Source organism: Abramis brama (genome assembly GCF_963993115.1).
Source record: "Abramis brama genome assembly, chromosome: 3".
Taxonomy (NCBI): Eukaryota; Metazoa; Chordata; class Actinopteri; order Cypriniformes; family Leuciscidae; genus Abramis; species Abramis brama.
This window is the reverse complement of record NC_139965.1, coordinates 10,464,109-10,489,196: the sequence shown is the minus strand read 5'-3', so window position 1 is coordinate 10,489,196 and position 25,088 is coordinate 10,464,109. Positions and strand designations below refer to the sequence as shown.

Here is a 25,088-nt window from a genome sequence, read left to right as displayed (position 1 = left end):
GCTCGGGGTTTCTTGTCTCCAGCTCTGGGCTTCTAGGCGTCGGGGGCTCTGGCGTATCAGTATCCCCAGAGGCAGTCAGTTCATCAGTCTTTTATACTTCTGTTGTTTACAACAGGCGTTAGGTTGACACTCCTCCAAAGTTTCCCAGATCCTTCTCCAGGCATGTGCAAGCGGTCCACCTCTTCATGTCCTTGAACTCCAGTAAACTCAACTAAGATGGCTGAGTTCATTTACAGTTCTAGGAGTCCTCTAGCGCACACACATAATCACACTTTTCTGCTCCTCTTAACATTGGTTGGCACAGTCACATATACATACATAACCAATTACTGTACATCTATGCCAAAACAATATAAGCCATCTTTTACAACCAAAATAAATAACAACATTGAATGCAATGCATTATATCCAATACATTGGCTAAATATGTGTAACAAAAAGGCATCTACAATAAACATGGAGGCAGGTAATTGCATTTCCTTGATATTATACAACACCCCATTCATGCAATTATCCTGACTCTTTATCCTTCCTTCTCGTAATTGTAGCATAAACTTTGTTCACTTCATCAAACTTTACCAATAACATGGACATTTGTTCATAATTCTTAAATAGATTGGTTTGTTACAGTTCATGCAATATTTCACCCAGTTTTGTTTTCTGGTTCCCATAACAGAAATAATCAATTATATTTCTTTTGTAATTGTATTAAAATTATTTATTTATCAAGGGGCAAAACTTTGTGCTCTACTTGTTTAATATATATTAGGCCAATTTAGATCTCAAATAGAATCCAGTACTTCAAGCACCCGGTCTCCCCTTAGAGGCGCGGCTCCACCCCTAGCCCAGCTAGGGGTTGCGCTTCCAGGTGAAGTACCTTGGAAACGTGAGCCGCTGACATCTCCTAGGGTCTTTAGGGCACAAAGTTAGTATCTGGGGTATGATGGGTTTTCTTGCCTCAACTACAAGTTTAAACATCCCCCTTGGTTTGTACCAGTCTTGAAATTTATTCAATGTTCAAACAGTGCACAAGGTTTCTTTTTTATTATTGTAAACGTCCAGTTCCAAACCTCTGGGTCAAATATTGTCAAGCAACTCATTTTCTCGTTCAAATATCTTACACTAAATCCAGTAATCATTTCTTAAGCATTAACAGATTCTCAGATATCATAATTGTACCATCAAATATAACAAACCCCTTTTGTAGTAATTGCTGCATAAACATATCACATCCTACAATTATTTATCTGGTTAATTATGGTTACATTTCATACATTTACTATAATCAGAACAATCCAGTTATTAAACCTTTGTATCCAGAGTAATTCTTCTAATGTTTCCCTTAATTTCTGACAACACTATATATGTTCAAACATAAATCATATAAGTCAATAAATCAATTTGTTCCTTGTTATACATAAGGTTCCCATTGTAAAGTTTGCAAACAATCTCTCAAGTTAATAATGTCCATCTTTAAACATTTTATATTTTAAATTGAATTTACAAGTTCATCTTTTAACATGCCCTACGGGTCACAAGAGTTTCTTCTTCAATTAGCATAGCATATATTTTAATTTCCTTAATATATTATATACATTCAAAGTTCACTGAAGCCAATTAATTCTTTAATTCATAAAGATTTAAGAATATTTCAAAAGCAAAAACAACAACATTATTCTCAGTAATGTCTTACTATAAATTATCTTTACATCCCCATTATAAGGTTCACACTTTGTTAGATCAGTATTTGGTGGCATCACACACATTTTAAATCCTCAAAAATTAAGCCAATAATTAAATCATCTTATCAGGAGTTCTCACCCTAAACGTCTCCTTAGTTAAATCTAAAAGGTATAATCTTTTCTAACCCCAGATTTGTTTGTTACTATAGTATAATACCTTTTCACATAATACAATTAAAATATTCTTTATTCATTTACAATAATATATTTCGTTTTCTTAAATCAACATGTATTTATCAGTCAGTAAAAACCATAAACACTTGGCATTATAGATGACATACAATTATTACATTTTATCATAAGTACATTCGTGTTTACAATATCAATACTATATCAATACCCACTTCATAATAGTCCGTTTAGTTCTACGTTTTTTTTTATTTTATTTTTTTATAAATCATTAAAGTAATAAAGTAATAATATTTACCAGGATTTAACCAAAAGGTTTAACTGACCCCAGCTAAGGTCTCAGTGTTGGTGGATGCAGACAGGGGCGTAGCACAAGATCCCGGGCCCTATGCATAGGCAGTCCTGATGGGCCCCCATGTTCCTCAAAAAAATACATAATAATAATAATAATATGGCCTCTGCACACATGAATCTGTAGACCTAGATATTTATAGCGTAATAACTATTAACTGTAAATGCTTAGAGTAGCCTGATAATTTGTCATGTGTGCACACACATTTCAAACCCCCTTTCAACATTCTCTTAAAACGGATGTGTTAAAAACAACACAACCTGTGTTATATCTTAACACACCTGTGTGTCTAACTAGATGTACCGCATCGCGGTACAAAATATGACCGCCGCTCAGGCCTGCACTGGCTTTCCACAAAAATAAATGACGTGGAGTAATTTGGCTGTATTGCGTGTTTATGTATATACCTAAAAAAAGTAATAGTATGTGCATGTCTGTCTGTGTGTGTGTGTGTGTGTGTGTGTGTGTGTGTGTGTGTGTGTGTGTGTGTGTCTGTGCGTGTATGTATGTGTGCGCGTGTGTGTTTATGTGTCTGTGCATGTGGATTTGTAAGTGTGTGTATGGGTGTGTGTCTGTGCGTGTGGATGTCAGTGTGTGTGCATGCTTGCATTTGTTTGTATTCCTGCATGTGTGTGTGTGACAGTATCATCCTAAGCCAGCAACCCTTCGCTCAACAGCACCATCTACAGGCCGATGAGTGTACAGTCACAAAATGTGCACATAAATGAATTGATTTTATACCCCCCCCATGGATGAAATTCTACAAAACTTAGCAGAGGATACCCCCAGATGATGTCAAGTTAATCATACACATGAAATATGGTGCAGTTCTGAACATCTCCACTGAAGATAGGGGCGATTAAAGCAGAATAATATTGCATTTTCATTTTTTATGGGAGGGGCGCAAATCACAAATGAGTGATTATGGGCTAGGTTGATGTGGGCCCTTAAGAGTGGGCCCTACATACCATAAAAATTTCTTCATCCTCGGTGCCACGGTTCAGGTAGTTATTTAGGAAAAACTGCATTTTTTGGGGTTTGGGGGGGCCCAGCGCGGGGGGGGAGTGGCCCCCGGGGACCAAACGAAATTTTTCCTCAGAAGTCTAGTGGGGCTACATGCCCACCAAATTTCATGTTCCCCGGTGCTTCGGTGTCCCTGGTATCGTTGACGAAAAATTTACGGGGGCCCCAGCGCGGGGGGGGAAGTGGCCCCCGGGGACCAAACGAAATTTTTCCGTAAAAGTCTAGTAGACCAACATACCATAAAAATTTCTTCATCCTCGGTGTCACGGTTCAGGTAGTTATTTAGGAAAAACTGCATTTTTTTGGGTTTGGGGGGGCCCAGCGCGGGGGGGGAGTGGCCCCCGGGGACCAAACGAAATTTTTCCTCAGAAGTCTAGTGGGGCTACATGCCCACCAAATTTCATGTTCCCCGGTGCTTCGGTGTCCCTGGTATCGTTGACGAAAAATTTACGGGGGCCCCAGCGCGGGGGGGGGAGTGGCCCCCGGGGACCAAACGAAATTTTTCTGTAAAAGTCTAGTAGACCAACATACCATAAAAATTTCTTCATCCTCGGTGCCACGGTTCAGGTAGTTATTTAGGAAAAACTGCATTTTTTGGGGTTTGGGGGGGCCCAGCGCGGGGGGGGAGTGGCCCCCGGGGACCAAACGAAATTTTTCCTTAGAAGTCTAGTAGACCAACATACCATAAAAATTTCTTCATCCTCGGTGCCACGGTTCAGGTAGTTATTTAGGAAAAACTGCATTTTTTGGGGTTTGGGGGGGCCCAGCGCGGGGGGGGAGTGGCCCCCGGGGACCAAACGAAATTTTTCCTTAGAAGTCTAGTGGGGCTACATGCCCACCAAATTTCATGTTCCCCGGTGCTTCGGTGTCCCTGGTATCGTTGACGAAAAATTTACGGGGGCCCCAGCGCGGGGGGGGGAGTGGCCCCCGGGGACCAAACGAAATTTTTCCGTAAAAGTCTAGTAGACCAACATACCATAAAAATTTCTTCATCCTCGGTGCCACGGTTCAGGTAGTTATTTAGGAAAAACTGCATTTTTTGGGGTTTGGGGGGGCCCAGCGCGGGGGGGGAGTGGCCCCCGGGGACCAAACGAAATTTTTCCTTAGAAGTCTAGTGGGGCTACATGCCCACCAAATTTCATGTTCCCCGGTGCTTCGGTGTCCCTGGTATCGTTGACGAAAAATTTACGGGGGCCCCAGCGCGGGGGGGGGAGTGGCCCCCGGGGACCAAACGAAATTTTTCCGTAAAAGTCTAGTAGACCAACATACCATAAAAATTTCTTCATCCTCGGTGCCACGGTTCAGGTAGTTATTTAGGAAAAACTGCATTTTTGGGGGTTTGGGGGGGCCCAGCGCGGGGGGGGAGTGGCCCCCGGGGACCAAATGAAATTTTTCCTTAGAAGTCTAGTGGGGCTACATGCCCACCAAATTTCATGTTCCCCGGTGCTTCGGTGTCCCTGGTATCGTTGACGAAAAATTCAGTAAGGTGACGGGAAAAAAAAAAAAAAAAAACTTTGACAATCCCTATATGACCGCTTTCGCTAGCTACGCTAGCGGAGGTCATAATTAAGGACAACACATTTTGTGTTACTTTTAACTCAACCAGTGTGTTATTGTTCTTAACACAGGGAGTGTGTTAAAATATTTAACACACTAATGTGTACTAAATCACACAATATGTGTCATAGATGTGCTATTTGTGACCAGTTAAAATGAACGCAAAACAAAAAAGTATTTAAAAAAAAAAATTTATTTATTAAAACTTAACTGCTACATTTTCACAACGTCAACATTCACATGTCATTTGAATTTCATAAAGACATTTTTAAACAATTTTATATCTTGGATTTACAAAAAGGTTTTCTTTGTAGGAAATCATGTGAAGAGGTTTTACATCGGCAGCATTGCTCAAATTAATCACTTTGTACTCATTTGTTCTTTGGACTGCATAAGCACACAAGTGTGGGTGAAAGTACATTTGTGATAGAACTCTAAGAAAAACTAAAACAATTTGTTTTTCACATTGTGGAACTATGTGTAAAACTTCACCAAAGAGACGCTCTTCTCTTAAGTCACAGTTTAAAGCAAGTACACAACCAGTCTGAAAAGTCTGACCGAACACACCAACAGAGTGAGAAACATGAACAGTGCTACATGCGTCAAGTTCATAGCCAAAGTCTCTCATGTTTTCAACAAACAGAACACTTTTTTCCAAAGATCCAACCATGACTGGAAAAACATTTGGGACAGTAATTTTTTCTGTTAATGGACTTCCCAGTTTCCAATGAAACATAGTCTGAACCTGACTCTTGTAGGCTAATGTCTTACTTATATTTACAAACTTACATACAACTTGTGCTTGTCTTTTTAGAGGACCATGCTTTCCCTCAAATCTCATGCACCAAAATTTAGAGAGTGGGCCAAATTTTAGCATCATTCGCCAGTAATGAGTCATAAAATGATGCTTTGGTATTAGTGATTTGTTTGGATATAGAGTCTTAAACAAATTATGGTGATCAATAACTAGCTGCTTTAAAAATACAGCTAATCCTTTGGTGACAACTGGTGCAAAAATGATACTACAAATTTCTTTAAGGAGAAGGAACAATTTTCAGTGACTATCACCTTCACTTATAAAATTTCCAATCAGGAAAGGCAAAAAAAGGATGAGACACCACATTTGACTGGCATTTTGCTTAATGGGGTTCTCTGATGTTCTTAGATTATGAATGGCACTAGGCTTGTTTTTCTCGTTTGTCACACCATAGTCAAAGCTAATCATTCGGTCATTCAACTGATCTAAAGTGAAAAGATTTTGCTCATAGATGAAATGTTGTAACATTAGTTTGATCTCGAGTGGAGCCACACCCTCTAAAATGTCATGCATAATGTCAACACAGACATTGTCAGTAATATGAAAGTACTCTAGAGAGTTTAGGCAAGAGTCTGCTTGTATGCCTGTTAAACTAGGATTTTTAAGCATGACATGTTCATTGTAATTAACTTCATTGCGCAACTCCAAACAATCGTCATCAAATATACCCTGCATCTCATGTTTGTCAATTAGACACAAATGACAGAATTTGTTGGCTGCAAAACTCTCCAAATACCCTCCAAGTGAATGGCAGGCCAGATTATCAGCAGTAAATAAGCATATTGTGCCAAATAACACTGAACTTTGGCCATTTATCTGAACTTCTAGCCCTCTGGTTTCAAGAAATTTAATATCATCCAACAATGGCTCAAATATTTTGTTGAAACCATAAACTTCTTTGTCAATGGAATTAAAAAGCAAACATAAGTGGATGTTTTCAAGAGACGAGTTAAATCTAGCAGGTAAATTCCTCACACAAAAATAAACTGCTCCCATTTTGTGAACTTTGGTTTTAGAGCCTAAAGGATTTGTTGTTTCAAAATCATCAAAATAAAGTTGAATTTGTAAAGCTTGAGGAAATCTACTGTACAATTTGTGATTTGTAAAATGTGAGCCATCACAGTAGTCACGCAATTTACCATCAATTTCGGTTGAATCCACAAAGAGCTTTTGCATTTGTTCATTGTCAAAAAGAAACTTCAGGGTATCAATAATAGATATGTATTGACATGTATCTGCTATTAACACTTGAGTTAATTTACCATGCTTTCTTGCAGTGTCACCTCTGTTTCCAAGGAAGATTTCTGTTGGCTTGATAAAAGAGTGGTTTTCAGCAAAATACTTGGTCATTTTGTAGGGGGTATCAACTTCCTCAAACATATTTCGTCCTCTTTCAAAATCTCTCATCAAGGTCTGCAATTCATCATTGGGTATAGAGTAACGATTGAGCAGAGATGTGGTTCTCTCTTGCAAACAGTCCATGGTTTCTCAGAGTAGTTCTTGGACTTAATATCTACCAGCCATGTCCCTTTGCTAACAAGTCTATTCATACCTAGCTATAAGGAAAAGCCATGCAAAACAAGTCCTTACCAAGTATGGCATGTCTACAAATCGAGGATATTACTGCCAACTTTACTCAACTGCACTAGTTCTCTTCCGCAGTCGGTGATGCAGGGAGTCTTGTGATTGGTTTTCAAGCCAGCCAATCAGAATTTAGCAGTCTCATCTCTGATTGGCTGGAATTATGGCATTTTGTAACGCTGGGTTGTGTTGAGCAAGCGAGCCGTCTGCGCTTAGAGAGCGCTCACGGCTGGTATGAAAGGAGCAAGAAAGTGAAACTTTGCACACGCGAAAGAGAACGTCCGCGCACATCCAAATACTTATTTTAAATGCAAAATTGATTTTCGTTCGCTCGCAATATTTTCTTATCTGCGAGACGAACATTTCTCCGCAAAACTCAGTTCACGCGCGTGCGAAATGCCCTTTTGCACGCTCAAAATGTGATCTTGCGCGCGCAGAATTCTGACCGAAATCTCACCCCATAAAGTTTGCGCTCCTCCAGATGCTGAACTAACTAACATAAACAAAATGCATGCAGATGGACTAAACCATTTGGTGCATTAGCAAGTGGTGGAACCAGTCAGTCAATCAACAAAGTTATTCAGCCAATACACTAATTTTACATTTCATCTGACATTCATTATGAAATTTAATTAGGAAATGAACATATCTAGGTAACATAAAATATATTCCAGACTTTTCAAGGGCCCTCTCTCCCTTTGGGGCCCTGGTAATCAGTACTGGTTTTACCCCCAGTCCGACGCCCCTGGATGCAGAGCGGCCATTTCTTGCTATCACAGTCTATCTTGTTGTACAGTCTATTTTGTGACTGAATAAGAGGCATATACAAACTATATAGGACTTCTTATGCTATTTCCGCCCCCTTCTTTGGAAGGGTTCCAGATTCAGTCAAGGCCATTTGGTGTTCTTGCATGGATCATAATGAGAGCTTGTTTGTCCTCATCTGCTCTCTTGCTGTTCTCAAACACTTGCATGATAAGCCTGCATCCAGGAGTGTCAATCAGGTCAACATTACAATATGTCTACTTGCACCTATTATTCATAATGAGCTAATTTTTCAATTATTCATTTCTTTTTGTTTGTTATGGAAACATACTAAATTAACTTTAAGTTGTTTTCTCAACTCTTCTACAAATTGATTGACCATCCTTGTCCAGTTTCTCTCCCAATTTTTTCTAGTCTTTCTAGTCTACATTCTGCATATTAGAATACTTTAATATAACAGATACTGCAATATTTTCCATAATCCTAATCAATTTTATGTGACTCTCATTAAATATTATTGGCCTACATGCTCCATCATCATATATTCGTGATTTAATATCACTCTTAGTTTCTGCTGCCAAGTATGTGCACATTTTTTTTTTTTCTCTAAAAAGAAATACTGTCTATTTTCATTTTAAATTTTATCATGATATTTAGGATGATGTTTTAAAATAACCCACGTTTTATATCATTTTTCATTTCTCACTCTTACTTCAAGTAGGAGGAATTAGCCTCCTATCCATGCATTATTTTATCTTATATTACCATTATCTCTTGGTTATTTTTCCTTCTAGCCAATGCTAGAATATTCTTCAACATTCTTCACATTATTTAATAGTTTTCAAAATATTAGTCTTATTATCACCAAATAAGTCTCCATAACTGTATTAAGACTTTTAGGATTTGCTTCTATGCCATTTTCTAAATGACATTCTTACACAATTCATATTTAATTTGTCCGTGAATGTTCTTCTTAAACTTTGCTAAGACTGACTATACTGTTGCAGTGTTTACTGATGTCGAGTTAGTTTACGTAGTGTTTTTGCGCTGCACGTCTGTGTTGCACGTCACCACGTAGGCTCACTATTGATTGACGCTTGTCATGTGTGTGATGCGTGATGACGTGCAACACAGACGTGCTACGCAAAAACACTACATAAACTAACTCTAAGTCCAGAGAGAAGGAAATTAATAGTAGAATAAAGTCGTTATTTTTGTTTGTTTTTGCGCACAAAAAGTATTCTCGTCGCTTGATAAACTGAAGGTTGAGCCACTGTAGTCACTTGGACTATATTAATGATCTCTTTAATAACTTTTCTGGGCCAGCAAGTTTCAATCACATAGAAGCCTATGGAGGAGTGATCAGCTCTCAGATTTAATCAAAAATATCTTAATTTGTGTTCCGAAGATGAACGAAGGTCTTACGGGGTTGGAACAACATGAGGTTGAGTAATTACTGACAGAATTTTCATTTTTGGGTGAACTAACCCTTTAAGGCCTGTTCCAGTATCCACATAAAACATCATCCCTCACACGAGCATAAATGTGTTTAGCAGCTCGGCTGTCTGATCAGGGAACCCAAAGACTCTTTTAAGAGCCACTATATTCTCCCTTAAAGGGTTAGTTCAGCCACAAATTAAGTTACTGCCATTAATTATTCACCCTCATGTCGTTACAAACCCGTAAGACCTTCGTTCATCTTCGGAACACAAATGAAGATCTTTCTGATGAAATGAATGAGGCATTTATATAACGCTTTTTATACTACTGTACACCCAAAGCACTTTACATCCCAGTCAGGGGAATCTCCTCAACCACCACCAGTGATGATACAGCCACAGTACAACGGCACCAGTGCACTCACCACACACATGCACACACACACACACACACACCAGCTACAGCTGGAGAGGAGAGAGAGAGTGATAAAGCCGATTCAGTGGATGAGGATTATTAGGAGGCCATGATTGATAAGGGCCGATGGAAGGACTGTGGCTCCAGGACACCGGGGTTAAACCCCTACGCTTTATGAGAAGTGTTTAAATTTTAATTGACCACAGAGTCAGGACTTCAGTTTAACGTCTCATTCGAAGGACGGTGCTCTTTGACATATAGTGTCCCCATCACTACACTGGGGCGTTAGGGACCCATATAGACCCCAGGATGAGCAGCGCCCCCTACTGGCCTCACTAACACTTCTCCAGCAGAAGCCGATGTAACCCGCCTAAAAAGGGGTTAACCAGTTAATTGTATTTGTATCATAATTGTATCATTATTTGTCCATACTTCACGTTTATGAGTAATGGGGGTTTTATTTTGAAAAATACATTTTATTTTGTGGGAAACCGGAAGTAGCGTGCTCAAATACTTCCGTTAGCTTTACATCGCTAAAATCAGATGGAGCACTGCTTCGGTTTCTCCCACGAGTTGAAAAAACTGAGAAGAAAAGGTATGAAAACTTGTCTGTTTTTGCTGACAGTTAAATATGATTTAGTTCATTATGTAAACACCTATATACCTTGTTTTAGAAGTTGGAGAGCCATCCATCGCTTTTATCTGTCCTGGCTTCTCATACTGAAAATCCTCTCTTGGTAAGCTAAGGTGTTCAATGATTGTGTGTGTGGAAAAACCACGAGGCGGCAATGCTAGCTCCAATTAGAGATTATTCAAACATTTTCTGTTGTTTTGAAGGAATGTAACATGATAAAATACATTTATTTCATGGTTTAAAGAGAAATGTAAACTAATTTGGCATGTATTACAAAAATATGCTTTCGTAACATTTTACTTTGTGGTATATATGTGACTAAAGGTTAAAGTTACATACAGGAGAATATAAAATATCACTTTAAGTTATTTAAAGTGGTTAAATCAGCAAATGCTGTAATTCATACAAATGGTTTTCAATTAAAAACTGTATTTCATTTATTTTTATTCAAAATCAAAAAAAAAAAAAATCCTAAGTAAAAAGGGATTAAAAGCAGAGAGAAAAAGTTCATTAGTACAATGTGTCCCTATAATTACATTTCATTGTAATGACATAAGGTTAAAATGGTATATTCTGACTTTAATAGTTAAAATAGCTATTGTTTTCTTCATGTGAACTATGCTATGATATTTTCCGAACAGTAATATAATGTTGTACAACACTTCAAGAACCAGTTGATATCATAGATTCTGGACTGAACCTGTTCTATATACAGGTCAGGTCTTTTCATGAGGCGAGCAGAAGCTCCAGAAGCTCCAGTCCTTGGATCATACCAGGTGAACCATTGAACCATAGATGGCGAGCCTTTCCAATGAACTGTGAACCTTCACCACAGCATTCCGGAAGCCTGTGGTAGGATTGTGTCAGTTCAACAAACCGACACCAACGAGATTTTCCCTTTCGAATACTTACCCTTGACTTTGACTATCCCCCTTTTGACTAACTGACTCAAACTCTGGATTGAACTCTGGGACCCCTAAGAACAATTTCCAAGGAACATTTTCAAAAAGGACATTTCATTTTATTCTACATTTATTTTGGGCCCATAGGTAGTGTGCACACAATTGTTGTGAAGTGTTGAAATATTTTGTTGAACTAAAAAGATTACACATTTCAAAATGTTACACCTGTGTTGTTTGGTTATTACTGTACTTCTCAGCTCCTACGAACCTAGGGTGTACATACTCTGAAGTGAGTTACACCTGGTTTACCCAGGAGTCTCCCATCCAGGAACTGACCAGACTCAACCCTGCTGAGCTTCAGTGGGAAACCAGTCTTGGGCTACAGGGTGATACGGCTGCTGGCCTCAAATCTGAGAGCTTTCTGACCCCACATAGACAGCAATACAACAACCACTTTCAAGGCCCTGTAACATAAACGACTCTGGGTAAATGCGAATTAGCTCAAGGATATAGGGAATTTTGGAAATATTAATAATCATAACTCATGGTCATAATAATTCAGAAATCGCATGTACATTTACTTTATCAATTATCGAGATTACCTTGTTCTGTAACTGGTCTGGTCATCAGTCATTCGTCCAGCGAATAAATGTGAGATTATCACAGTTAAGAAGGGGTATCCCTTTACAAACTCCAAGAAAGTTTTATCTTCTGGCCACGAACATCAAACTTTCTGAGTTTATTAATTAAAACTGCTCAATGTAGTCTATAATATCGAGCTTGTAGCTTAATTAGATCTTTTAATTTCATTGACTTTATAAGGTGGGTTTTCAAACACAGAGACAGTGAAAAGTATAAATGGATTTTAATAAATGCAAAACTAGAGAGATTATATGAGCTACAAATATAAACGTACATAAAAATGCAAACAATAAAAACAAACAAACATTTAACCAAACAAGAACATAAGAATGTGATCAGAATAAATGAAATGAAAGAAAGAAAGGAAGAGAGAAGAGGAAAGACTAGTAATTATTACATACAGAACCTAATTTTACGAGACACCTGGAATCAGCTTTTAGACAGATATAAATATACTTGCAAGTCTGTTCTCTGTTCGGGTGAGGCTGAGAGGCAGGAAAGCGCGGACGGTGTCCTGTTTCTGCTGCGTCTTCCGGTGTCGCGGGAAGCTTGAAAGGCTCACTGAATGTAACGTTTACCGGAAAATAAGATTCATCTCCCGTGAAGGAAGAGGCAAATATATATAACTTAGTTGCAAAGAACGGCAGCTTCTACATGACGTGAGGGTATGCGTCCCAGAGGAGAAGCCAAGGCAAGGCCTGGTCCAGCTGGTTCCGTTGGGAGGAGAAGCGCTGCGCATGGAGAAGAGGAGGTCAGAGCAAGAGCAAGAGATGAGAGAGAGCGAGAAGTGGAGGTCTCTTCTTTTTAAAATACATCTGTTTACGCCCTCTTTTTGGGACAACAGCAAATCAGATCTTCTGATCTGAAGCGGGAAAAAGTTTCTTTGTGTGAAGAAGACACGCCTACCTTGACCATATGTCTTATGAGAGAAAGAATTCATATTTCCTCTTAAGATTGTACACACAGAACAATACATCTTACTGTAATCTCCTATGTGTGACTGGTTGAATTAAAACAGGACGGTCAGACAGATACCAAGGGTGACAGGTAAAGGTAGGAAAAACATAACGTTACATTCCTATGCATAATTACACACAAATAAAGTGTGATTTAACACACAATAAAATTGTCAGTATTTCCGTTATGGAATGTGAAGACACTTGAGAAACAAAGGAATACACGCTGAACTGGGGGGGACCCCAGCCACACGGGCGCTGGAAAATTACCCCGTGGGGAATAATTAACCAGAGCTGCCTCCCTAAGGACAAAGACGATGTGTTCGACACCCTCATGATTCACTTAATTTGAAAAACAGCTGGCCTGATGTCATTGTTGCTACAGCCCAGAAAGGTAGTAAAGACATTGTTAAAATAGTCCATGTGACTTCAGTGGTTCAAACTTAATGTTATGAAGCGACGAGAATAGCGTCTCTAAACACAGTGCAGCGCTTCCGGGTTATACGTTCGACGGGTTCTGGAACGACATGATGGTGATTTTATTTGGTTTCATTTTTGGGTGAACCAACCATTTAAAGAGCATTGATGTTACATTAAATAAACCAGTGGGCAACTCTGGCCCTCGAGATCCACTTTCCTGCAGAGTTTAGCTCAAACCCTGTAATGAAAAACAATGAAAAATATTTAGTAATTTGTTTATACAGAACATTTGACACAGAATAAAACTGGCATGTTTACTAATTACTGAGACGAGTGATCTAGAACAAGCAACATGATATCATTGTAAGCTATTGGAAGAACATACACAACAACACACATACACACCTTTTTTTTTACTTTTTTTTTATTACAGTTTATGACAAAAATAGTTTTCACGGGTTCACGGCAAAAAAAAAAATGCTATCAAAAGCTGTCAGTTGAGTTCTGTGATCGTTGTGCTGTCCTTTTTAAAAATTGTTTCAGGAATTTGCAACTCTGATGTCCAGCAATCTACATTTGCCAGAGAGTCCACGCCTTATTTCCTGGTATGTAAACATTAAAGGGGTAGTTTAAACCATATATGCATGTATACATATATGCGTCTTACATATATTTCACATTTATGTGCATATACAGGAAAATATATGGCACTTACATGAAAACTGCCATTTTTGCTATATTTTGAAATATATGTTTCATATATGTATATGTGTTTTACATATATGAATTTTGCATATATTCTCATATACGCAGCAGACATACATGGGCACTGACATTATATATGTAATTTACATATATTGACATATATTACATTTCTGTATGGGATGGGTTTTCTCATCTAGCAGTCTCTGCTGATTTAATGGCTCGCATAGTTTGCTGGATGTTAAAAGCGTTAAATGCTCTCAAGGATGAAATATTATTTTAATGACGACACCCTGTTCAGTGTGAAATAATAATGCACTGCAAAGTCAAAACACAGCTAAGATTTCAATGAATTTTGATTGCTATCAGTTTTCATACTCATAATGTGTAGTTACTTTCCCTTTGTTGGGCAATTTAGTCACAGCATCAGAGAATCAGAAAATACACTGAAAACACCCGTGACCTTCACTGAACTGTTTAGAATATGGTCATTACTTTTGTTCATAAGAATAACAACAATCTAGAACATTTTTTCAACCCTTGTGATCTTAGGTTAACAAATGTGAAAAAGTCATGCAAAGAAAATATCATGTCACGCTTTATTTATCAAATAGAAAGCTTACACTTTGTTAACTTCAGCAAAAAACAGCAAATATGAAATAAATTAAAGTAAGAAAACAGTAGGCTATAAATGAGCAGTGTCGGGGAGAGTTACTTTGAAAAGTAAAAAAAAATAATAATAATAATATTTTTGGGAAAATGTAAAGGCCCTTTCACACCAAAATTGAAATAATAAGGCTGAAGGAGATGCAAATCCACGCGTGTACAGTAGAGGGCGCTCAAACAAACTTTTCAGCTGCTGCCATTCAAGATTGCAGAAGAATAGGATGCAGGAGAAGAAAGTTTAACACTTTCTTCAGCAATAACAACAACAAATCTAAAGTCATTTTTGCTTATGGTGTGACTGAATCATCGAAGGTCAGCAGCAAGTAGGCTACACTGGACAATAAAGTTAGATTAAATGCATACAAATATGTGTTGCTTGTAATGCATTACCCCCAACACTGTATGCTATAAGAAAAATCATCTTGTTTTGGCAAAAACACAGACAATAATTAATAAGACGTGTTAGAAATAAATGCTCATTAGAGAAAATGTTTTAGTATATATTAAAGATAGATGTCCTTATATAATATGTGTGTAGATAATGCAGTGCAGTTCTCTTTCATTCAAGCATGAGCAGTTGACTCAGGTTCATTTCTTCTGCTGGTGTTTTTCTTTTGCCGTTGTTTTCTTCACTGCTCTCAGGGACCTTTAAAAAGAGAACACAGTTTGATTAATTATTCAAGTTCCACAAATTGTTGTTCTAAGAACGTTTTCCAAACATTATGTTTTGGTGATGGAAATGTTAAAATGTCCAGTTCTCATAATGCTAGAGGAATGTTTTTAAAAGGATATTACGATGTTCCTAAAACAATCTTTCAAACATCCGGACGCCTGCTGTTAACAAGCAGAATCACTGAAGGAAAGTGAAACAAGAACAGAAACTACATCTGACTTCAGCCACAGTCTTAGATGAAATCAACTGAAGATAAAATACGTTAAATCTCTGAAGAACTCACAGAGGAGGATTAAACAACTCCACTAACAGCATTACCAGCTTCACTTATTACTAACCAGACTGACTTTATGTCTGTCAGACGTCTACAGAAGATCTTACTGAGAATTAACAGAGGTTTAGATGTTGATGATTTATTGTTTCATTTGAACACACCATTATGGTGATCAGTGTTTGCTTTAGTTGGACTCTTGACTTTCGTTAGTTTATTTCTCTTTCAGCAATTACAGTTTGGAAAACTATTCAACATTGATAAAGAGATTTATTAATAGGCAGCTCAACATGTCTTTCCAATGACATTCACATTACTGCATTAAAGTGATTTAAATAACTGATTTAAATAATTAAAGCTGAGACATCAATGAAAAAGGTCATAAATCCAGCTGTTGACACCTCTTGTGTAATAGTTGAGACACACTTGGACATCAACAGTCATCATACAAACCTAAACAATGGTAACAAAACTTATTTAAATATAAATAGTAAAATAATTCAGCTAAATAATTTATTCATGCCGAAATACATGCTGGGCTCCATTAATGAGTTTTGTATGTCAACATGATGTCAAGATTGTTATGTTTCATATGCTGATTGTTGATGTCTTTGAGTGTATAACACTGTTGCTAAAAAAAAAAGACTGTTTAATTTTCAGAAATTCTGACTTTTGCTATAGATTATCACATGGTCTGTAGCACACGTCAAGAGAAATGGACTGTTCTCTTCCAAACATTTAGATCAGTGGTTCCTAACCATGTTCCTGGAGGCCCAACACTGCACATGTTGCACGTCTTCTTTGTCTGACACACCAGGGGTCTCATTTATAAAACTCTGCGTAGGAACCTTAATAAAAATGTACGTGCGCCCGAAAGCCAAAAATGGCGTACGCAAAAAAATATTCAGACTTATAAAACCGTTCGTACGCCAGAACCTGTGCAGAATTCAGTTTATAAATCCCCGAAATAACCATATATGGAGCTTACAACACCTAGTTTTACTATGCAGATCCTCATCTGCATATCATTTGCATATGATTATTCATCCACGTGATAACGTTTAACTGTACAAGACGCATTAGGCTACATTAATAAAAATCAAGTAGTTGCCTATCCTTGCCTTGTTTTTGAATACATAAATCAAATAGTGTAAAATACATTTCAGAGAAAGTTTTTCTCAATCTTTTCCACTGGCCGAATTGTATTTTTAATTGATTTATATTTTTAATGGAAACAGATAGGCCTTGGGCATTATTTGCACGAAACTATTTTCTCAGACAATCTGGTATTATCATGATTTAAGCAATTATCTCTGTGGTTAAAACATTAAAACACAGCACGCCACTGGAAAAGTGTTAAAAAAACATTGCATCCACAACAAATATTTCTATTGATTGAATATAAAAATGTTGTAACTTCTCAGTAATAATTTCATGTTTAAGTGTTTAACTCCATTCATTTGAATGGCATATTTAATCTAAATGTTTATATCAGAAGCAAAACATAGTTTAAATCATTATTTTATTTATTTAAACTGTTATTTGCGTCAGTTTCACTAAACGGCTCAACGCGCTCGCTGGCGCGGACATTTAAGAAGGGATGGATATTTGTTTCATGTAACAGCTTGGTGAGTGAAATTTGTATTATCTTTCTGTACATGTTTAATTTTCTTTCGATTTTCTGTCTAAAAGTGACCAAAAAGACATTTAACTCCAGCTCACCATCGGTGTCGCCAAACTGCTCCATCTCCAAAACGTTCGTACGCATGGGTCAGAGTTTGCGTGCAGGTGCGCAAATTTTCCCGTCAAGTTTGTTTTTATAAATCACAACTTATGCGTCGGAAGTGGCGTACGCCTCTTTCAGGGCCTGTTTTGTGCGTACGCAACGGTTACAAATGAGGCCCCAGATCTTTAGACGTTTCTCAATACCAAGTATGCAAAGTTCAGACTTGCCAAGTTCGACTCAGGAGAACGGACTCCCAAAGACGGGAGGATGAAAGTCCGGTAAATCTGCAAATGGAGCAGCAGCGTACTTGATAACGTCACTCAGCTCGCTCCGGCTACTCCGGTTATCTCAGTATGTAGCCTATATTTTAGGCAACAATAAAACAAAATGTTATAACATCACTCTGCCTGGGTGGGTTAAGATGTAAGGGAAGGGTAAACAGTGTAATTACAAATGTAATTTATTAATTATAATAATTATAATTAATAAATTAATGAATTACAGCTGTAATTACATGCAGGTATTTTCAAAATACAAGTACAAACGCACCGCTTTCGTATCTCTCACAGAGGAGCGGAGGCATAAAAGAAGGAGTGACGAGAGAGGAACAGGCCTGGACTATTTATGTTGTGTTATTTATGTTTTGTTTAGTTTATGTGTGTGCGGCAGTCGGCTGTGAGGGGCTGCCGCCTTTACTTTCATTTTGTTTATTTATTTTATGATTATTAAAGTTGTTAAATGTCCTTCTTCCCACAACAACATACAACCACTTAATTTGTTTCTTCATTTTAATCTCTAGAGTTTTTCCGTTGAATGTCACACAGCAGCTGTTTGGTTGCTTGGTAACAGACCTGAGAGTTGATTACAGAACTTGATGGAGGGGTTTAAGATTTCCTAACTACAGATAAGATGAGATTTTGTAAGATAGGATAAGAATCCTAAATCAACTTCAGATTCGCTTCTTTAATACGAATGTGTGAAAAATCCTAAATTAACTTGTCAGATCTTAACTTAAGTCTTAAGATAGAAAGTTTCTGTAATACTCCCCGAAAGATCAAGATAAGAAACCTGAAATTCTTAGAGAAGAAAACATACACTGAACAAAGACAGGGTAAGCTTTAAAATGTAATTGTGTCTCTGGCATGGATCTTCCAGCTTAGCTGGCATAGAGTGGTGTATTTAGCTTTTACCTTTGCAAGAAATAGTAAAATGAGAATGAGGACTGCCCTAAAACTCTGATAGTATTGTCCCAGTCTGTTCATTACTTTAGAGTAAGAATCCTTTTGGGGTTTCATGAGATGACTGTCTGAAAAAGACTGATTTTTATAGCGATATCCAGACAAGGTTGTCAAACAGTCGCAACTGAGTAGGCCGTGGGAGAGCATGAGCAGGAACAGGAGAGACAGCTGTGGTGAACTGAACTAGCCCACACTACACTGGTAGGCTTGGCTGTTTTCTGAACCACAGGCCTAGGGGGTACAGTAGATCAGAGCTGACCCTGAGATAATATAATCAGAGAAGAGAATATTATAAGACTACCTGACTCCTCCTGACTCTATAAAGGTAGACCTTTTACAGGAGTAAATAGAGGAAGAGGATCACGGTAGAAACTACCAAGAGGCTGACGCGACACACACAATATTTAAACTAATTAATAACAACAACAACAAAAAAAAACACTTCTGATCAGTGCATAAGGCACTTCATGATAACGTCACCATGACAGTCAACATCATCTATCCAAACATAAAAAAAAGTAAGTTTTGTGTCTTTGAAATTACGTATTAATACCTAGCTATTAACAATGAAACCAGGCTGGATGTTATTCTGTCTTGAATCCTTCCGACACATTAAAATACTTTTTTGAACACACTGTTAAAACAGCCAGAGAAAAACTAATTAAAACAATCAAGGAATCAACTACAGGAAACACTGATCACCACAATGGGGACTTCAAATGTTTATTCCTCTTTCCTTCAGTGATTTTACTCATTAAAGGTGGGGTTAGTCGTTTTTGAAATATGCTGTTTAGAAGTTAGTCGCATCGACACAACAACAAACGCGTGTGGCCAATGCATGACGGTGGAGGAGGGAGATTTGAAGAAAGACTGCAGAAATAGAGATGAGACACAATACAAAAGAGAAAAGCTCAGAAGAATAGCACTGAAAAATGAAGGGTTATGATCAGGCTGGAGAGAGCGAAGCGGGAAGGCCTGAAAACAGACACAGACGTTGCTTTGATTCGCTCCACATGTGAGTAACACTGGGGGCCCTATCTTGCACCCAGCGCAATTGACTTTGTACACCGACGCATGTATCATTCCTATTTTGCACCCGACGCACAGCGGACATTTCCCTCGGCAGACGCACGTCGGTAAATTAGGGAATGAACTTGCGCTCCCGGGGGCGGTTCAGCGAAAAGAGGAGGCGTGTTCCGGCGCAAACATTCCCTGGTGCTATTTTGCAGTTCCAGAAAACAATTCCACCACAGACCAGGAAAACCCTAGTCTAAAGTCAGTGGCGCGTTTTCAGTGGCGCGTTCAGATGCTATTTTAAGGGCGCATGCTTGGCCATAATGTAGAGTGTGCACAACGCACACACACTTTGCTTCTCTCATCTACACAGAAGCAGCAGTTGAAATTTTTGCAAACCATACATAATTACAAGGAAAAATATTCCACACGAGGGAAATCATTGTGGTGTCCATGAAGATGTGAAAAAATAGGCATAAATCTAGCTTACACATTTACCCAAATTATTATACGCCTGATTAACCGGAGCTAATTTGGGTGTGTTTCTCCATCCCCATACAATGTCACTTCTCTGTGTTTTACGGCCCTGATGATAACATCGGTCTCCTCGGCTGTGAACCGCTCCTGGCGTGCGTCTGGCAAATCCACCGTTATAATAGCAATCCACCATGGAACAAGCGCGCCTGCTCTTAAAGGGAATGTGAGATGACGCTCTGATTGGTTTATTTCACGTTACGCCCAAACCACACATATGAGTAATGAAGCTAATTCAGACCAACCCATTTTAGATTTGCGTCGGCGCAAGAGTCATTTATCCCACCGGTATAATAGCAACAGCGCCGACATCTGCCCACAAAGTTACTTGTGTTTCACATTTGATACTTGCGTTTCAGATCGTTAAAATAGGGCCCATGGTTTGATTCGCTTTATTTTTCAATAAGCATTATTTTGTTGCGCTTCTCATATGATGAACAAACATCTACTCTTGGATTGCTCATGTAACGGAGGTCAGCTAGTGAGAGTCGCGCTGACGACTGCTAGTGAATGTGGTGTATACCGTCATTGTTAGTGCACTCGCCTCGCTTGCAGGGGATCGGGGTTCGAGACCGACTCGGGCTGTTAGGATTGGAGGCGGAGTTTTGGAGGCGGAGCAATAAAGAAGGGGTGTGTTTGTTTGCGTTGATTTCAAATGTCAACATTGGCCAACAGCATATTTCAAAAACGGCTTTCCCCACCTTTAACATCAGGTGTCGTCACTAATGCTCACTCAGAGCTGTTCATTAAACACAGGGGATTTTACTGTGTAACATCCAACCGTAAGACATGTTTAACCCAGAAAGTTAGTGATCCTTAATAAATTAAGGAGAAAAGCTAGGAAACTTGCCAGAACAATAGCTAAAGTTATAAGAACGTTCCCTGTTATCTGGGTAATGTGGACAATAAGAAGCTCTGATTTGAGCTCATGCTGTTGATGATTTACAGTTTTAAGATCACAATGAACCTGATCCTCACAAATAACTGAACTGAATCACTAAAAACAGATTTATATTCTACATGAAAGTGCAAATTGTGAACTTCTTGTCAGTGACTGTAAAATCCTTGCAACAAAAAATCTTACGTGTTTTATTGTTTTCCTTTCTTCCTTAAAACTTGAGCTTTCGTTGCATCACCGACTCCAGCATCAGCACCTGAAGAACACAAATGTTGATGAGATTTTCACACTTCCTCAATGATCCACATTACTTTATGAATCATTCTGATCTGTTGATGTTTAATAGTTCAACTTTAACAGTGATGAAGCTTGACTCTGTTTCTCTCACCTCTATCTGTGTTGTTCTTCAGTTCAGAGTATAAAGTGTCTCCAGACTCGCTGCTCTTCCCTGACAGTGAACAAGAGAAACAGAGAATAAACACACGCTTTACATCTGCAACTACAATAATAACTGATAATCCATGATTATATCAAGAGAGAACAGAACCTCTCAAACCACAATGAACGTTTATTAGCAGATTCAGTAACAGATGTGATTGTTGAGACTGTTGTTATATTTCCAAAATGAAGGTCTTTATCAGCTCTGTTAATGATAGTAAATTGTTCTCTTTGCCTGATAATATAGAAGCATTATATATTATATCTAGTTAAATGTGATGATTCATTCAGACAGTTGTGTTTAGATGCAGTTTGTTGAGAGTTTACCTTTGCTCTTGCTTTTCTTTTTGTCCTGTATATTGATCTGTGCGTAAGTCAAATCACTGGGTCCTGCAGTATTAATATCTAATACAGAACAGAAAGTAAATCAGATTATTCAGAATATGCTGGACAAATAATATTGTACTTCAGGAAAAACAGGATCTCACCTTTGCTTTTCTTTACTTTTGTTCTCACTTCTGAGTACATCACATTATTTGACTTTGCCATGATTTTGTCTAGAAAAATATTAGTCAATTAGAAAGAAATATATATATATATATTTAACTAAAATTGCATAAATGTTATTGGTTAATGACTCTATTGAAGAGGGTTTTTAACCTTTATCCGCGGATATGTTTTTCTTAACAGTGACCTCTGAATATGTGACGTCTGAAAAAAACACAACGAGGAACAAGTCAATCACAGACCTAATGATTTTTGTTGATTTTTTCATGATGCATGTGTAGATTTTTTCTATATTTTTTTTTAAGACTCAACCTTTATTTCCACTATTCACTGGAGTCAACTCATTATAAATGTGATCAGAATCTGCTGGAAAGCATAGGGAAAAAGTTTAAAGGACAAATCCAGTGAAAAATGAACCTGGGGGTAATTAACACATGGTTACCGAGTCGATCGTTCCCTGCGATGCGTTTTCATGAAAATCGAATGTAAAGAGTTTTATCTTTAAAAACAGATTAGCTTATAACAGTAGTATATGGGGCACAGAGTAAGTAAAAGTAAATCGCTAGTTAATACCACTAACAAGGCTCAAAATAGCCTCACACTAACACGGTAACATAATGAGGGTCCTTACATACAAACCGAAGCATTGAGAACTTTGTAAGTGTACAGACAGTTTAATAAGAAGATACTTTATAAAGACAGTACATTACGCGTTGACATACAGGAGCCATCTTGGAAAACAGACTCGACTAATCGAGCCACGAACGCCGTGCTACGTTAGATTTCACAAACGTAATTCCTATCGACCAGCTATCCTATCGACGGCGTTCGTGACTCGATTAGTCGAGGCTGTTTTCCAAGATGGATCCTGCATGTCAACGCGTAATGTACTGTCTTTATAAAGTATCTTCTTATTAAACTGTCTGTACACTTACAAAGTTCTCAATGCTTCGGTTTGTATGTAGGGACCCTCATTATGTTACCGTGTTAGTGTGAGGCTATTTTGAGCCTTGTTAGTGGTATTAACTAGCAATTTATTTTTACTTACTCTGTGCCCCATATACTACTGCTATGGCCTAATCTGTTTTTAAAGATAAAACTCTATACATTCGATTTTCATGAAAACGCATCGCAGGGAACGATCGACTCGGTAACCATGTGTTAATTACCCCCAGGTTCATTTTTCACTGGATTTGTCCTTTAAGAGCAAGACAGTCTAAAAAGGGGGGAAAAACATTAATAAATAAATGTAAATAATTTGTTATTGCGTCTGACCAGACTGCAGAGGAGAGTTTAACGCTTGAGATTCTCCAGATGGATTCGGGACTGATGTCTGTTGAATGTTACAGTGCTGATCTACAATAGAGACAAAGTTCATTATGGTCACTGTAAGAGTTTTGTCACTCACATTTAATCTGATTATATGCATTAACTGAAGAGTTTGGTTCCAAAACGCAATAAACGCCATTTTAAAAAAAAATGAGTTTCTGCAAAAATCAGTATTGTATCTGGTCGATATTGATAAATCAATATTTAATTTTACGTAAAATGCTATATCCGGCGTGTTATTCTGTCATGTTTACTCCCTTTGTTTCCAAACCGCGTCAAACGCCAGTCTACTTTATCTGCAGAACGCAATACATCCGCTCAACCAATCACAGCGCACCATTCCACGCACTGTAAACAGTAAAGGCGGCGCTTTAAATACATCCGGCATTCTAGTTTTTCTTATATATAAGTATTTTGTGTTTAAGAAACAAAAACAAAAATGAATAATTTTGACGGCATTGATGAACCTGTGGTGGTTTCTGTGGTGGGGAAGAAACGTAAGCCATCTAAATCGAATCATCTACGCGAGAAGATTAAAAAGATGAGGCACTCGGGAGGAGGAAAAATGCCGGCTATTGCCTGTAAACACACGGCGACAACATCACATTTCTGTCACGCTGACACATTGACCCCAGGGGATCTCTTGAAAAATTTTCAATTATTTTACTCGAAGACAACGAAAAACGAGCAGGACCAAGCCATTTTACAGCTTATCGCCGTCAAAAAAGTTCAGCGGCGACGTCCCAAGGTTGACAACAGCGAGATACAGAAGAATAGGGAGGTCACAAACGAATACCATTTGCTGACTGAAGATCATCCGACAAAGATGCCTGTCTGCAAGACCACCTTTTGCAGCGTATTGGGTAAGGTTATTTTTGATTTATTAATTATACTATTCATAGAGGACTGCATAGCTGCCAACTCTCACGCATTCACCGTGAGACACACGCAATTAACACTTTTCACACGCTCTCACGCCACACATCCAGCACAGAAAAATCAGAGCAGGTTACTTATGATATAAAAAAATCTCAGCTCTCAGATTCTGTCACTTTTATTACGAAATTCAAACAATAAATACCGTTTTGGCGCTTGTAAATGTGACGCGACAGATCCCTAGCGGCATGTGAACGATCATCTCTGCTAATAAATAAACACGAATGAACACAGTTGAAAGATACAGTACAACTTACCGAAATGTATATTCCTCATTCTTAATATCGACCAATCAATCAATCAAAGGGGTCAATAAAACAGCTGGAGAAAATTATTCACATATTTACCTCAGGAAAGCCATTTAATGAACATAGGCTATAGCACATTAGTTGGCTAGAAAAAAAGAGCTAAATATGTGTAGCCTACTATATTACATATTTATTATATTTTTACTCATATCATTAAATAAAGTTATTATAATTTAAAAAAAAACGCATTATACGCATAAGTTACTTAATTTGAGTTATTTTTAACCTTAAATAATACTGCCAGCTGATAGGGCTCTCTGTATGTTTACATCATTAGGTGAGTTGTTTTTTATTTGAGAAAAATAAATGCCTATCTTGTGTAGCCTACCTTATATTTATCCAAATGAGTCAATATTAAATCAAATCACAATTATGATTGTGCCGTGAACTGGCACGGAGCCTCTGGCTTATTATTACTTTTGAGGATCAGCGAAAGGGGGTGTTCCCTCACGTGCCCCTCACTTAAAACTATAA

The 25,088-nt window shown here is 38.0% G+C and overlaps 1 protein-coding gene and 1 long non-coding RNA gene across 2 annotated transcripts in view; one reads left to right on the top strand and one right to left on the bottom strand.

The window, feature by feature from the left end:
* Positions 1-10,353: 10,353 nt before the first annotated feature.
* LOC311080226 lies at positions 10,354-11,373 on the top strand. The gene is made up of 3 exons (XR_014605534.1): positions 10,354-10,415; positions 10,495-10,557; positions 11,170-11,373. It is a non-coding gene; the product is annotated as an uncharacterized lncRNA (long non-coding RNA).
* Positions 11,374-13,854: 2,481 nt separating this feature from the next.
* Positions 13,855-25,088, bottom strand: part of LOC311080146 (Fc receptor-like protein 5) — a 130,597-nt gene continuing 119,363 nt past the window's right edge. The window contains exons 13-20 of the mRNA XM_084109917.1: positions 23,317-23,397; positions 22,354-22,407; positions 22,195-22,245; positions 22,023-22,091; positions 21,862-21,939; positions 21,485-21,544; positions 21,283-21,352; positions 13,855-15,388 (exon numbers count right to left, since the gene is read on the bottom strand). Of these exons, the coding sequence (XP_083966043.1) occupies positions 21,288-21,352; positions 21,485-21,544; positions 21,862-21,939; positions 22,023-22,091; positions 22,195-22,245; positions 22,354-22,407; positions 23,317-23,397 (458 nt within the window). The 3' untranslated portion in view covers positions 13,855-15,388; positions 21,283-21,287. The remainder of the gene's footprint in view (positions 15,389-21,282; positions 21,353-21,484; positions 21,545-21,861; positions 21,940-22,022; positions 22,092-22,194; positions 22,246-22,353; positions 22,408-23,316; positions 23,398-25,088) is intronic.